General features: G+C 37.1%; 1 protein-coding gene across 1 annotated transcript; it reads right to left on the bottom strand.

Annotated features, from left to right (window-relative positions):
* Window positions 1–761: 761 nt before the first annotated feature.
* Window positions 762–14,287, bottom strand: LOC139722223 (uncharacterized; the record flags this gene model as incomplete). Its single annotated transcript, XM_071633533.1, has 11 exons — window positions 14,038–14,287; window positions 13,657–13,800; window positions 12,918–13,094; window positions 12,208–12,248; window positions 11,515–11,730; window positions 5,421–5,522; window positions 4,882–5,104; window positions 4,194–4,295; window positions 3,198–3,278; window positions 1,488–1,594; window positions 762–939 (listed from the first exon to the last, which is right to left on the bottom strand). Coding segments are annotated over exons 1-11 (1,621 nt in total), but the record flags the coding sequence as incomplete, so codon positions are not given.
* Between the last annotated feature and the right edge of the window lie 532 nt (window positions 14,288–14,819).

Raw genomic sequence — 14,819 nt, 5'->3', positions numbered from 1 at the left:
AAGAACTTTGGTTTTTGTATAAAAATCACTCACAGCCACAAATATAAATGAAAATCAGGATTACTTTTCATTTCACCTCATGGATAGACTTGGGATGCTTCGGTGCACTCCGTTAAAAATATATCTATGCCGGAATCAAAACTGGGAAATATTTGCCATTCCAGATAATAAACATGTTATGTTCTGACAGGTTTGACACAAGCAACATTGCAGTCACACAATCAAAGAATTTATTCTTTGTTCCCATTTAATGCCAGATTAAACCGATTACTTTCTCTCAAATGCATACAACTAAAGCAGCAAATATGAGTTTATAGTCCATGAAAATTGCCTGCACTTCCTTTCACAGCAACCAAATGCCTCTCTGATCATTTGTGAGCTAAATTTCTACTGCCAGCAGAAGTTAACTGCTTCTCATTCTATATAGATAGGCACACGGCATACATTACAGCAATTTTTCATCATACAGTGTGCCAAAAAAATTACAAAATATCAACGTCTGGGTCTAGTGAGAGCAGCTTTGCATCTTGTTTCCAGGGTCTGAAGCACATAAACTCAGCACCACTTGGCTCAAACTGCCCCTAAGGACACTTTGTGCCTGTGATTTCAAGAACATATCGAAGCATGTCACCTTTACCCATTCAAGTCGGTTGAGAGCAAGATCACTTCAAAATGGTTCTAGGCATCATATGAACGAACTTTCATCTAGTATGAATGGGGCATCGAGAGTGATGGGGTGATAAGACTTAAAAATGGGATACCTATTGCATCATTCGTCCGCCGCCTCCTCATAGCTGGAAGGTAGACAGGGGAGAGGAGCACCTTGAAGAGCTTCTCAAACGGCTTGCACTGGTTGAAGGCATCCAGCCCTCTGGAGTTGAGGCACAGGGCACTGAAGATGTTTGGGAGGGAACCAAGCACCTCCTTGGTAGCTGGGACCTGGTAAAAAGAGGATGCATTGGTCACGCAAAGATTACGGTCATACACAATCATAGAATATGACAGTATCATAACAGTGCAAGGTATTGGTTTATATGAACATGGGAATGTAATTCTACATTGTACACTCTTGGGATATGACTGTGCTGTAAGCTCCTAAAATTAGCTGCACTATTTTACAATGTTACCTTGCTAGACACCAAGGAACTTACTTGAATTTGTTTCTTGTCATTCCCTTTACAGTCTCATCACTACAGTATCTTAGACTGGCAGAGATAAATTGTTTTGCATGTTGCATAATTCCACTGATTATTTTCACTGGTTTCTTTCACGCCTGCTCATGATGATAAATCTTCAAACATACACTTAAATTACGGTTTTTATTTCACTACCTCACAAGTACAGTTAAAACATAAATATAGTCAATATAAGAAAGAACTATGTTTTAATTCGTACAACCTAATACAAAAATCAGCCCGCATGCCTAAATCCTTACAATGTCCAGGGGTTGAATATTCAGATTTTGCGAGGAGAAGGGAGATATTTACATCTTTGATGAGAAGTGCATGAAGCATGACATCAGTAAGACCGGTGTCTTGAAGTGAGGAGAGAAGTGAAGGCTCCTGGAACACGTAGACAGTCACCAGCTCACATGCTGTGGGTGAATGACATTATCAAATGGTGAATGACATTATTAAATGCCTTCATATGACAAACTAGAAATGTCGCTACGGCGACTGGTATGCCTCCGCCATAATGCATGGTTCTCCTAATAGGTCTATAGTACAATGTCTTGACAATGTGTGATGACAGTTTCACACAATTGGCAAAATATTAAAATGACAGGTTTGCCACAAATGTGCTGAATGTTCACTTTCCTAGAACTAGGTTCAATTGGATGAATGATTAAAACGTCAGAGTGCAGGTATTTGGGGGAACTGATGATTTTGCATAAATATAAGGAAAGTAGTGATATTTTGAGGAGTTGACCTTGACCTTTGACCCCTGACCTTTGACCCATGACCCCCAACTTCCCTACATAATCACTGCCTATCGGTACATGCATATATACTAAGTTCCATGAAGATACCTTGAACCATTTGCGAGATATGGAGAAAAACATGAAATTTCAACCTTTTTTTTCCCAAATAACCTGTGACCTTTGACCTTTGACCCCATGACCCTTAAATCCAAACAAAGCATTATCCCCCAGGATATACCCTCATACCAAGTTTGATGTAAAACCACCACACGGTTCTTGAGATATCGACAAAAACAAAACAGGAGGACGTACAGACGTATGGACGTACGTACGTACGGACGGACGACCCAAAAACATAATGCCTCCGGCCACTTCGTTGGCGGAGGCATAAAAAGGTTGAATCTGGGTAAAATGTAGGTTTTATAAATTTTTCCATTGGGGGAACTTTGAGGTTGAAAGTTTCCCACACAAAGCAGTACACCAACTATAAGGAAGGGCTATAGCTAAGGCAAGGTTTGATGCATTTGCAGCCCTCTAGACACACATATCAATTTCATAAATCTGACATCGATGTTGGTGACTTACTTCAGAGTAGAGGAGGCAAAAAAGAAAGAATGTGTACTGCATTTGTCTAGGAGGTTAGGATAAAGGTTTGGAGATTTGAACACCAGCATAATGTGGTGTCCGTTGACAACTTTGGTACCAGGTTTAGGAAAATAATGCACACTTTATATAACTGAAAGTGAGGAGCACTTCTGGTCTTTTGTTCAATACACATTTTACACACATTGACTATCACTATAGAGCAAAATAATACATTTGATATGGTCACTATCATAAAGCCAAGTTTTTGGTCACATTTCATTCTCTAATGGAGATTAATCTCCAAGGTGAAGTGTTCCAAGCAAAGGTGCTAATATCAAAGGAAGTGATTAGGGGAACTTCAGACCATTACATCCTGCTAAATAATTGGAAAGTTACCATGGTTTCAATGCTGTGAATCATTAGTCATGGCATCCCGTGGGAAAATCAACTTTCTTAATAGTGTGATAACAGCATTTGTGATGATTCTATGAGTATCTGCTTTTTAACAACTATACAACTGTTTTACTTCCTACGACCAAGACATCCCAATTTGAAGAATCAATCAGCTGGAATAGGAAAAAAAGGTTTAATATTAACTGCTATGACATGCAATGATTTGAGACAGACAAAGTCATTACTGACGTATGGAACACCACAGAAATCTGACACAGGGTTGAAAACACCGACTTACCAAGAAGAAACAGTGATGCACTGTAATACTCTGCGTTGCTTATGATGTGTTTCAGGGAGCTCGGTAACGAACCATCCATCACTGTGTAGAACAAACCAAAACACCACAGATAGCACTCAAGCTCACAGTCTATATGAGACAAAAATGTGCTGGGCCCCGTTTTATCAAAGATAAAATCGATTTTAAATTTCCTTACCACACAGGCTCCCATAGACTTATAGTTGAAATCAACTACATAATAAACTTCAACTCTTCATAAAACAGGGCCCTGGAGACATGATTTAAAAAAAAAGACATGCTTCCATGCTTAGCCCTAGCCCATGTATTGCTTCCCTGTTCATATTTTGTGTTATACGTCAACTGTACCATTTCTGTGTGCATGTATGTTATGTTAATGTTATTGTCACTTGGCTGAATAAATGATAAATAATAACAATAATAACAATGAAAAAAAAAATAATAATAAACAATAATAATAAAAGAAACTTTACTTAACTTCAACTACTGCTACTGAGTATGTATTCCAGTCATTGATACGGGCATAATTCCTTATTTGCAATCAGTTCAATTCAATTCAATTCACACATTTAGTCAGCAATAAAAATCGTTTGGATATACAGTATAGAATGTTTACAAAATACAACAGGTACAATTCAGCGAAAGCCAGAGGCTTGTTAAAACAGAATGTACCTTTAAAATCAAATCATACACATATTGCAATTTAAACACTAAATATTATATCAGAACACAATTGAGATTAAAAACACAAAAGACTAAATCTTAACTTGCCGAAGAAGAAAAATAGAAGGGGAAGGGGTGGCTTGCCCTTATAGAATGCATAGCTGTTCATCATATTGCTGGGCCACTTATGATAGTCACATGGTCTAAGTTACCGGAGTAACAAAAAGTCTACGAAAGGGTCATGGTGTGGGACTAGGACCAAATAAATAGGGAACAATATTGTTAGAGAAAAAAACCACTAAGTGATATACTCACCATGTCTTATACTGTCTGAGAAGGAAGGATCTTGGATGGCCTTTTTGAGAAAGTTCAGCATTGACTTTAGGAGAGCAGCTCTCTGGGGAAAACACTGGGATGCTGTAGGAAAGAGACGCATTTCAACACGTAAGTGTGACAAAACAGCTTGTTATCTATCTCCTACTCCATGAAAATACTCTGAACATTCTCCCCCAATTAAGAATATTCTAAACTTTCCCAAAGTAATTTTTGCCCCAATGATGACTCTAGACAGAAACTGTACATTCATAAGTACTGGAAAGTCTAACTTTATTTTAAAAAACAAAACAAAACAAAGAGAGGAGATGCCAGCAATTTGCTTAATCATACCATGTCTCTCCCACCTGTGCCTCCAATGAACAAACCTCAAAAAAAGCATTTCACCTCATTCCCCATTACATTTCCTGAAAAATAAGAAAAGTCCTCTCCAGAGGTATGAAGTTTGATTGCCTTTAATTTCTGAGTCATTTCTATCTGAAGTCTTTCAAACTTTCAAGACACTTTCCTACTTGCGAATCCAAAGTGTGAAGAGTTGCAATAGATGAATTTGTATGCTTGATATCTCTCACTAGTTGGAGTGGAAATAAATGACATGAGAGATGTAAACATCAAGTATCCAAGTATCCAAGTATCCTCGGCACGAAAATTGCATCATGCAACTACCCACCGGGTCTGGACTTCTTGGGTCTCGCGCCCTCGTCCTTGCCGGCCCCTGAGCTGGACGATGCCCCCTCGTTGACCCGCTGACCGTCTGAGGGGCTGTCTGTCTCCATGGCTGTGCTGTCCTCAGAAAATGGAGAGGGAGGAGCAGAGTGGACATTGTCCTGGGATGTCCGGATGGTTGGCTTGATGACGAAGGGGACGTCTCGCCGACAGATACTGATTTCATGCTGTTGGTGAAGGAATTGTTCATTTGAAATTTTTTCTTATGGTAATGAAAAGAAATGAGTCAAACAACCATCATAATTTTGCTTCGCTGTCATGAAAAACTTGAACTGAAATTGTTCTAGGTAATGTAAAGAAATGTGAAGACATCACGGCAAAACAGAATACTTCATTTCATTTCAATGATTATGTTTGAAATGGATGTAGCTATTACTACCCCCCCCCAAAAAAAAAGCTGCACATATGATACAGTTGAAAACATTGGTAAATCAATTCCATCATTTGTTTTGCTGAAGTCATTTTCTTCGCATCTGATCTTACCTCAAGGCGATTGATGAACGTAGACAGTCCCCCGTGAGTCTGGAAGGCAGCCATGTCCAGATTGGTGATCAAATCCACCACACGAACTGCCCGCGTGACAAACTGGAAAATGGGGGAAAGCAGAAAAACAATGTAAACATAAATTCACAGTGCTTTATAATGCAAGAGAATGTTCAGTGGAGCGGTATATGTTGAGATTTGAATATTCTTCAATTTTTGTCCCTCCAACAAATGAAATTTATATATGATCTGCACTGCTGATCTGTTATCTAACAAACATGTCTGAAAAAAAAAGGAACCACGTTACTCGAACTTGTGATCTACTACAGTACTTTCCGGGCAGAGACAGGTCATCGTTGGTTATTGGAACAAATACCCACCTCCGAAATTCCGACATTGTTAGTAGTCCAAGACTGACAAGGCATTAAATGCAAGAGAATGATAAGTAGAGGGATGAAGATTGAAATTTGAATTTTCTTCCATTTGTCTCCTTCTAACTCCCTCAAATTTCATTTCTTAGAAGGAGACAAATTGAAGAAAATTAAAACCTCAGGATTTACCTTTTGAATGAAAAGAGCACCCCGCAATCCAAATACGCTTAATGGCCTGTATTTCAATCGAAATGATTAATACTAGCAGCAGGAACAAAAATATATCAACAGCGTAAAAAAAGGCAAGAAGTATAAGTAAGAAGTGAGGGGGCAAGAAAAATTAATTGATGTATGTTAACAAATAATCAGCAAGTATAATTGACGCAGAACGGGTGATAGCAACTAAACAATTATAATCAAAACCCAAACTAAAATCATGAATAGATAACATGATTTCGTTAACTTCTTTGATATCATCCTGTCTGAATAGTGACAATTTTCCATCGCTTGCACCTATTCTGAAAGGGTGATGTTCATCATTCCGAATATTCATTATTTTGAAATAAACGAATTCCGTACACTAGATGTTCGTTAATCCGAAAAAGTAATAGGGTTGATTAATTTTCAACATATAAGCAACAATTTTGTGGAGTTATTCCGAAGGTTCGTTGTTACAAAAGTTAAAAAATCTATGTAATCTATATATGATATATATTCACTAACCCATTAAAAACAGACTTCTCTTTCTCAATCGGCACGTCAGTAATGCACAGCGTGTGCAGCTGTGAGTTCTGTACTCATGGTATTCGTGTACTTTACAGGCGCAAAGTAGGTTGCAGACATTGTATATAACACTTATATGACGATTGAGTTCGAAGTTTAGAGGCAGACCAGTATTAAAGATTCGGCTTTTAAATGCAATAGGTTTATTCAAATGCTCCCGAAGCCAAGAAGTTTTCGAATTCCCATTCTGAATTCCAATGTCTATCACTATTCATTATATTTCAGTATTCCAATACATTAGATAATCAATATCATAAAACTTAATCAATTTTAGAAATACACTTAGCAAACAAAAAAAAAAAGAAAGTAAACACCTTTTGAAGCTCATATTTCTCTTTTGAGGCTACATATTGACGTTTTATATACCATTCTAAAGGTTATTTCATTACCTATCAACCTGGAAGTTGAATAAAAGGGGGAACCTTACGCATGACAATGAGTGAACACATTGGTACTTCTCTTCCAAAGCACAAAAGTAAGAAAAAAAATAAATAAAAAATTGACAATTTCTCATTCATGCGAATCTGCTCTTCCATATAACAATGAGAAAAAAGACAAATCTAACACAATAGGAAACACAAATTGATTTGAAAAATTTACCCATCAATCTCTATAATGCCTTTGTAACCCTCAACAATAAAAGAGGCATAAGATAATAGCGAAATGAAGAATCTTCTGTCAAGTCCAAATTCAAATGACATTAAGAGGCAATATCAAACAAACAGAAAAATTGTAGAAATTTGAAATGTTATTCCTAATTGTGCACATTGAAAATGATTACTCATTCTTTAATTTGTCTCATCAATTCTTAAATCCCTAAATTAAAAGAATGATATGAAAAAAAAATCCGTCTATTTTGCCCCTTTGAATCTTATTCCCTTGATATTAAAATCTGAGGAGACTGAAAATTCTTATTTTCCTTTTTTTTTAGCTTCCCATTAATTGTTTGAGGATGTTAAGAGATACAAGGGAACGATAATTAATTTTTGCTATTCATTCATATCTCTCATTGTGTTTGTTGTCATTGCTATTATGTAAAAGGACATTTGGAAATGAATCACTTCATGTGAAAATCTGCAATCTTTAATTTCGTGTTTGGGAATCCAAAAACGAATGTGTTCACTAATGAGTAAAATATCCCTTTGTATCAACCTACCAGATCAGTATAGCCAATTAGATAACCTTTAATGATATGTGGTATTTATGACACAAAAACTTTTATCAAGATCTTTTATGAAAAATACGCATTGGAAAAAGTGTTTACTTTCTTTATTTCTTTCTTTCTTTTTTTGTTGAGTGTATAAAAAATTTCAAAGCTCTATCAGATTTATAAGGTATTCGTCTTTATAGGTGAAATACTAAATATGATGATGAAAAATTCTGTAATAGATAATATCAATAACTAGTTGACTATTCGACTAATTACTAGATTGATTTTTATCGATTAATTGCGTAATTGATTGCTTAACTATGCATTCAATACAGGCATAGTGTATTCAAAGAAGGTCGACTAGTTCCTTGAGTAATATCATTTGTTTGGTCCGAGCAATTGGGTAATATCTACGTAAGATTTGAGTGATGATTATTCTTAATCTTTGTTGATATCTTTCTTATCTACATTAGTACAGTAATTGACTTGTGTTCGTTTTTATTCTTATGTTGATTTTTTCAAGCTCGAAATACAGAGAAAAACAATATCCAAGTGCAAAAGACTTACTGTCACTTTATTTACACGAGTGGCATTTTTCTATTTTCTTCCGATGTGTAGTATGTACGGGGGCTGCACGCAAATAAAGCCGCGCGTATGCTATAGCCCCACTGTATTATTCATTGTTGTATTGCTGATATATTTTGTTGTACATTGTGTAAAGGCAATGAAGAAAAAGACATTGTTGTTTCAACTTATGTTTATGTATATGTGTGGCACCAACGATGTATGTATATATGTATGTACACATGTGCGTGTACAATGATCATACAGGATCCAATAAATCAAATTAAATCATTGAAAGAAGTTTCTTAACAGTTTAATTAAGGTATGTCTTTAAAATACTGAAAAATTTTTGAGGAAAATAAGGTAATTGTTCATCGTGTCCATTCTGTTACTCGTCGTTGTGATTTGCGTTATCTAGTCCAAAAATGTCACACCACCATCTTCAAAGGAGAATCATATTGAATAAACAAGATCCAAACTCTCTTCAGGTCACACCAGCCCCCCACCCCCCCCCCCCCCCCTACACACATTAACAAATATGTCCTCTATCAATACAATACAATCAATACATAATCAATACACGGCACCCAACCACACACTCTGTCACACCAACACGCCACGGAGGGCGCTGGTAACCAACACGCAGCTCACTACCAACATGTACACATGTCATTATATGTACAATATGTAATTTTATTATGAAGTTTATGCGATTATCAACTGAAATCACCTGAGTGTGTTACATGTACATGTATGTTTCTAACGTACTATATAGAAAGAAGAAATAACTATAAGAACGTGCTCTTTAGTAGCACCTTAGATAATTTTAATTTGGATATTTGATTTGGTGATACTGTCCCAGAAAGTGTTTCACATTCAACATTCCTTGGAATGGCAATCATAATAAACTTTCTTGGAAATGTCATATCAATGATGATGTTTGTAAGATTAGTTCACGTAATGTAGGTGCCGTTAATAGACTAATATTCCCTTTCCCCGTACAGTCATTAGTTGTAAAACTGTATTCGTCCTTAATATTACCTTATCTACATTTTCAGCATTGGGAAACATGCACGCGTCAATCATTATAAGATAGGGTTTTGCTGTTATAAAAAAGGCACTTCGAATTATTTTTAATTCCGCTCCATGTTTACAAACAGCCTCTTTGTTTCAATTTTATATGACAATATTTCGAAAATAATCGGTCTCATCTCTTTCCTCCCTATTTTCTGTTTCCTTGGTTTTTTCTCTTCGTTTTCCTTTATTTTTTTCTCTCTTTCCTAACATTTACAGTGTTCGTGGTAATGCTCTTCACCTCCTCTTTTTCCCTCTGAGGTAACAACATAGTACAAAGCAAAGTGTTGTTTTTTTTCAGTTGGTACCTCCATTTCTTTCTTTTTTTCACGCAAAATATAAATAGGTATATGTCTGTACATAACATGCTTCTCCCTGTACTGATCATAGACATGAACATGCTTTTATTCTTTGCTTTCTGTGTTGTATACGCATAATACTATTCAATTTCACATATCACTCTGTGTATTTTGTTGGGAAAGTGAAAGCAAAGTTTGAATTCCATTGAATTGAAGAAGCTATGTCTATTTTCTTACGCCAGTCCATACAGTGTAATGAATCCATCACCTAGGAGTTACCAATTTGCATAACATTTCTTCATCTACTGTACGTGAACATCAATTTAAATGCAGAAACAGATATATTACATCCATTTTCATAAATGTAAAATACTTGAGATAATCCACCCAAAATAATTGATTACCATAGATAATAGCTTCAAAATGTTTCTTGTCATGTAACGAATGCAGTATATCATTGAAAAGTTTTCATTTCTTATCACTAGTCGATGATGATCTTTAACTTTTATCTGCATATATGAATATATATACATATAAAGATATATACATTTACACATACAAATATTGACATTATTTTATGATTATATATATATATATATATATATATATATATATGATATAGATGTAGCTATGAGATAGATAGATAGATAGATAGATAGATAGATAGATAGAAGAATAAATATAATGTGTACTGTGTGCATTAAACACGAGCAAATTTTTATAAAGGAAAAAAGAGGGATTTAGATGAACGGGTCCAAACCTTTTTGATCTAAAATCCTCGTAATAATAACTCTCTCTCTCTCTCTCTCTCTCTCAAACACAGTATTGAGCGTTTTTTATCAAACTCACACCGTTAGAAATGACACAAGTAAACATTTGGTATTCTAGTGTAAGTCAGTTATTCCATTGAAAGACTCATACATTATGTTTCATTTACTATTAAACGTGAGTAGGTAAATCTTCCATATTATGATACGGCACATAAACAAATAAATAAGGATATTGGCACTTAAATACATAATACATCATTTCACAAGTTGCATAATTATTTCAAAGAATTCACAAAATTCAAGGTGAAAGAGCACTGAATACAATTGCAAGGATGAACAATAACACACACCTGTATGGTACAGTGTACTCCCGTTATAATAAACAGGGTTATAACATAATTTCGATTACAAAGAAGTAAAAATTCAGGCCGCAACGTTATCTACTCTATGTATTTCATTGTTTATTTATTTTGTTCGGTTATAACGAAGTGTCGATATAACGGAAGAAAACTGCCGGTCCCGAGGACTTCGTTATAACGGGGAGTCCACTGTACATTTATAGAATGTGGAAATTACCTCCCTCCCCCCCCCCCTTTCCCGAACGTTTCTGCATCTTAAAGGAAAACGTTATCCTTTCAAGAAGATGTCAGGTCTTTGCCAGACTTGTCCTGGCAAGTGTACACTCAGGGATAGAGAAATCATTTTTGCGCTGATGTTCCTCAATCGGGACCAGGAATTGTCAAATTTGTAAAGACTTTCGTGATGGTATCATTAAGATCACATGCATTCTGTGCACATGCATTCCATATTCTGTGCAAAAGAGGTGCTTTTTAACTTTTTTTATACTCAGCATTGAATCATATAACTGAATTTGATATGGAACAAATTATAAATAAGATATAATAAATATAATGCTTGGATGATATGATTAATAAATACATGTATATCATCAAGGAACAGAGCACAACTGAATACACTTTCGCCGTTGAAAAGGCCTTCGATTGAATTGGCAATTTTCCATTGTCTTGCTTAGAAAAATCTTTTCGTTTTGACTTTCCTTGGATGTTCAATTTAATATCCGACTGTTGATGTGACATGTACTCCTCTTTTGCCAAGCTTGTCGATTGGGCGGTGGTTCTCGATGTAATTTTGCAACGCCGATCCAGCCATCGTCATGATGTTGTAGCCATGCTGTTCTGTCAAGTTCTCGAAGCCACAGCTCGAGTACCAGTCCTTGGCTCGTTCGTTCTCGAAGTCAACGTAGCCGCTGATGTACTTGCATCCGTCAAGGTATCCCATCTGTCGGGGGTAAATAACAATAATGGAAACAGAGTTGAGAAATAATGATAACGTCACATGAACAAGAAAACTAGAATACAAACGTAATTTCGTTCAACATGTAGAGGTTTCGTCATTTCCCTATTCTAGCACCTATACCTGGCACTTATTCATGTTAACCCCACATAATTAATCCTCTGCTTGCCACGTTGATATCTTGTCTACAAGTATTTGTGTGAAGTTTGGGCACATTTGACTCACTGACACATAAAGGGTTAATATCAGATATTCAAAAAAAGCGAAGCGTCAAAGGAAGTAAAAACAGAGAGTGTGATAACTGATAATTACTAGTACTCCAAGTGCATCATAAAGTGAGAACGACCCGACAGTTAATCTGAAACTTCATGTTAAAATTAATGTACGTTGTCATGCAATTACCTCGTTCAGTGTGAAACCATTGCTATACGTATATGAATTTTTAAGTGAAATTTAACGTACCTTACAGACTTCATGCAGTAGCACGGCTCCGAGCCCCTTTCCTAATGGAGGAGGATCGAAGAATGAGAAATGTTAGTTAAGAGCACATCAATAATCGTCACAGAGTAGAGAATTCGATAGAAATGCAAATTGATATAAATCTACAAAATATTATGAATAATGTCTTACCATGTTAGAATACCTCACAGCTACAAATCGTACAAATGTAGAATACTTTTCAACATATAAGCCCTATACTATACAAATATTTAGAACAGAGTATTCACTAATCAAGTATCTTGTCCGGGTCTTGCATTATCGGTTGTTGTATCATCAGCACCGACGTAGGTCTAATACTTCAAATAAAATATAGCAAAGCCTTTCAGTGGAGTAAGAGGAAAAATCGTCTGATGGACTTTTAGAGGTGCACCGTAAATTCTTCTTTTCAATGCCAGCAGCTTATCCATATTTCCCAATACCTACACATTTTCCTGCATTGCCAAGAGAAGATTTCTAACTGGAGGATCAATAGTTCTTTTCGAAGAGTAAATTGCTTTACAATCAAAGGTGTGGCATTGGATGTGATTGTTATTAGGTGATTTATACGGCAAGAAGAAGAATCTATGCGCTATTCAGTATAGGGAGTCTCTGAAAACACTGCAGTGCAAATTGTCGTTTTCGAGATAGAGAGAAATGTCGCTGCTGAATTGCAGGGGCAATAATGTCTCTACCTCTGTAGTCCTTATGAATGAAGAGATCCTCCCACGTGACTGTACGTCCCTTCCACGCGCAGTAACCCGTTGTGAACATGGCGTACCCGATGACGCTGCTGACGCCATCGTCTTCGTAAGCTTCGAGGAGCACGCACTGATAGCAAGGGTTCGCGCCAAACCCGTCCCTTTGTAAATCTGCGTAAGACACATAAGGGAAAGCATAAGAATGGTCACATTTTGCTAACAAACTTGGCGCCATACAAACATCGCAAGACTTCAAATAAGAGCTGCAGAAATTCATTTGGAAAATGTCGTTGCTGTTTGCCATTGCAGTTCAGGCCTTGGCTATTAGCCTACAGCCGTGACAGCGTTGCGTTGTCAGTCTCCGAAGGCTGGTGCTGGAGGCAGGAAGTTTATAGTCTGCATCCGGCAATAGGAAGCAGCTACCACGCTTGTCTGTTTTATGACTCTTGAAAAACAGACGAACGCTTTTGCTATTAACAGGAAAACTACAAGACACAAAGACATGCATGTACACAAAGCGGCAAGAACCAATCACTTTCACAATGTCCAAACAAACACGCATTCAATCAATATGGCACAATTAAGAATAGTATTTGAGACGTTTTTATTAATGCACCCACAGACAGCGTTCTTCTTGCTTATGGTGCCTAAATAAACATGAATAAACATGACCTAATCAAACGCACACTCACAAAGAAGACACATTCATGCACATTATGATGATACTCCTTACCTTCTTCTGTAATCTCGACTTGATCTGCCGTGCCTTCCCACTCTGCCAAGCCGACAATGAGTCGCAGGATTTCACCACAGTCTTCGGGCCTGGCTGGACGGACGACGTATCGGCTGACGAGCTCGGGATCGACTTCGTATGGGTCTACCAAGAAAATGATACCATGCACTTAAAGGTGTAAAACACTTCAAATCAAGAATATTTCGTATGCATTTCATTACAAAAGCTATAGTGCTCAAGCAACGTCTTAGATAGAGAAGTTTAAGTAAGCTCTGTTTTGTGGCGTATGTTAAAAAGGGTAGATCTAGGCTGCTCATGCATCTCTGTGAGAAGATTTATGAAGTATATTTCTCTCATCATTGCTTAGAGACAGATTCATACCTGATAACGTCTTAAGCTGAGTGGCCACCGGTGTTGTCTTCATCGCGGATGTTCGCAAACTCCTCGTTTGAGAGCTTGCCCTAAAGCATCCGAGCAGTTCGTCGTCGGGGAAATTCCTGAGCAGTGACTTGCGGAAACACCTTGCAACACGGCCAGCTCCGACTGTCGATTCAGTGGCGGCGGTGGTAGTGACGGTGGTAGCGGCACGCAGTGATGCCGAAACGGCGCGCTGGGAAAATCTTGCCAACATGATGAATATACCTCTAGAATATTGCACGAAGAGTGATTTTTGAAGGTTTTGTCTTGGCAAATTGATGCTTGATTTCAATATTCCAGTGCTGATGGATGTACACAATCCGTTGCTTTGTAAAACTGTTAAGCTGAACCACTCTAATTATCTTAAACACTTAATGAGGATAGATTTTGTGATGAGAGCGCAACTATCGAGTTTACGTTGACAGGTGAGACTGACTTGCTTCTGAAAAATCCCCTGTATTTATATCCTATTGCCGGGGCCTTTTATCGCTGACAGATCCGTCAGAGAGGTCGACTCAGACTGAAGTAAAAAGAAATACACCGCAAAAAAAAAACAACAACAAAAAGTGGAAATGGTGCCAGCCCGATCAGCACTTCCTGTGCTCCGCGGTACCAACGTTCTGCTATAATCGATCTATCGGTCAGATCGAAACACGCTGGTGGAAAAAATTCCTACTAGATCCGCACAGTGGACTTCCTTTCTGAAATATAGGAGAGGATTCCGTCAGCAGATAGTCTCCAGCACT

The sequence above is a fragment of the Diadema antillarum genome, unplaced genomic scaffold (genome assembly GCF_040938485.1).
Source record: "Diadema antillarum isolate AM-2024a unplaced genomic scaffold, OU_Dant_1.0 scf00000161, whole genome shotgun sequence".
In the NCBI taxonomy this organism is placed as follows: domain Eukaryota; kingdom Metazoa; phylum Echinodermata; class Echinoidea; order Diadematoida; family Diadematidae; genus Diadema; species Diadema antillarum.
Note: the sequence above shows the minus strand (reverse complement) of the source record. Positions and strands in the feature narration are given on the sequence as shown.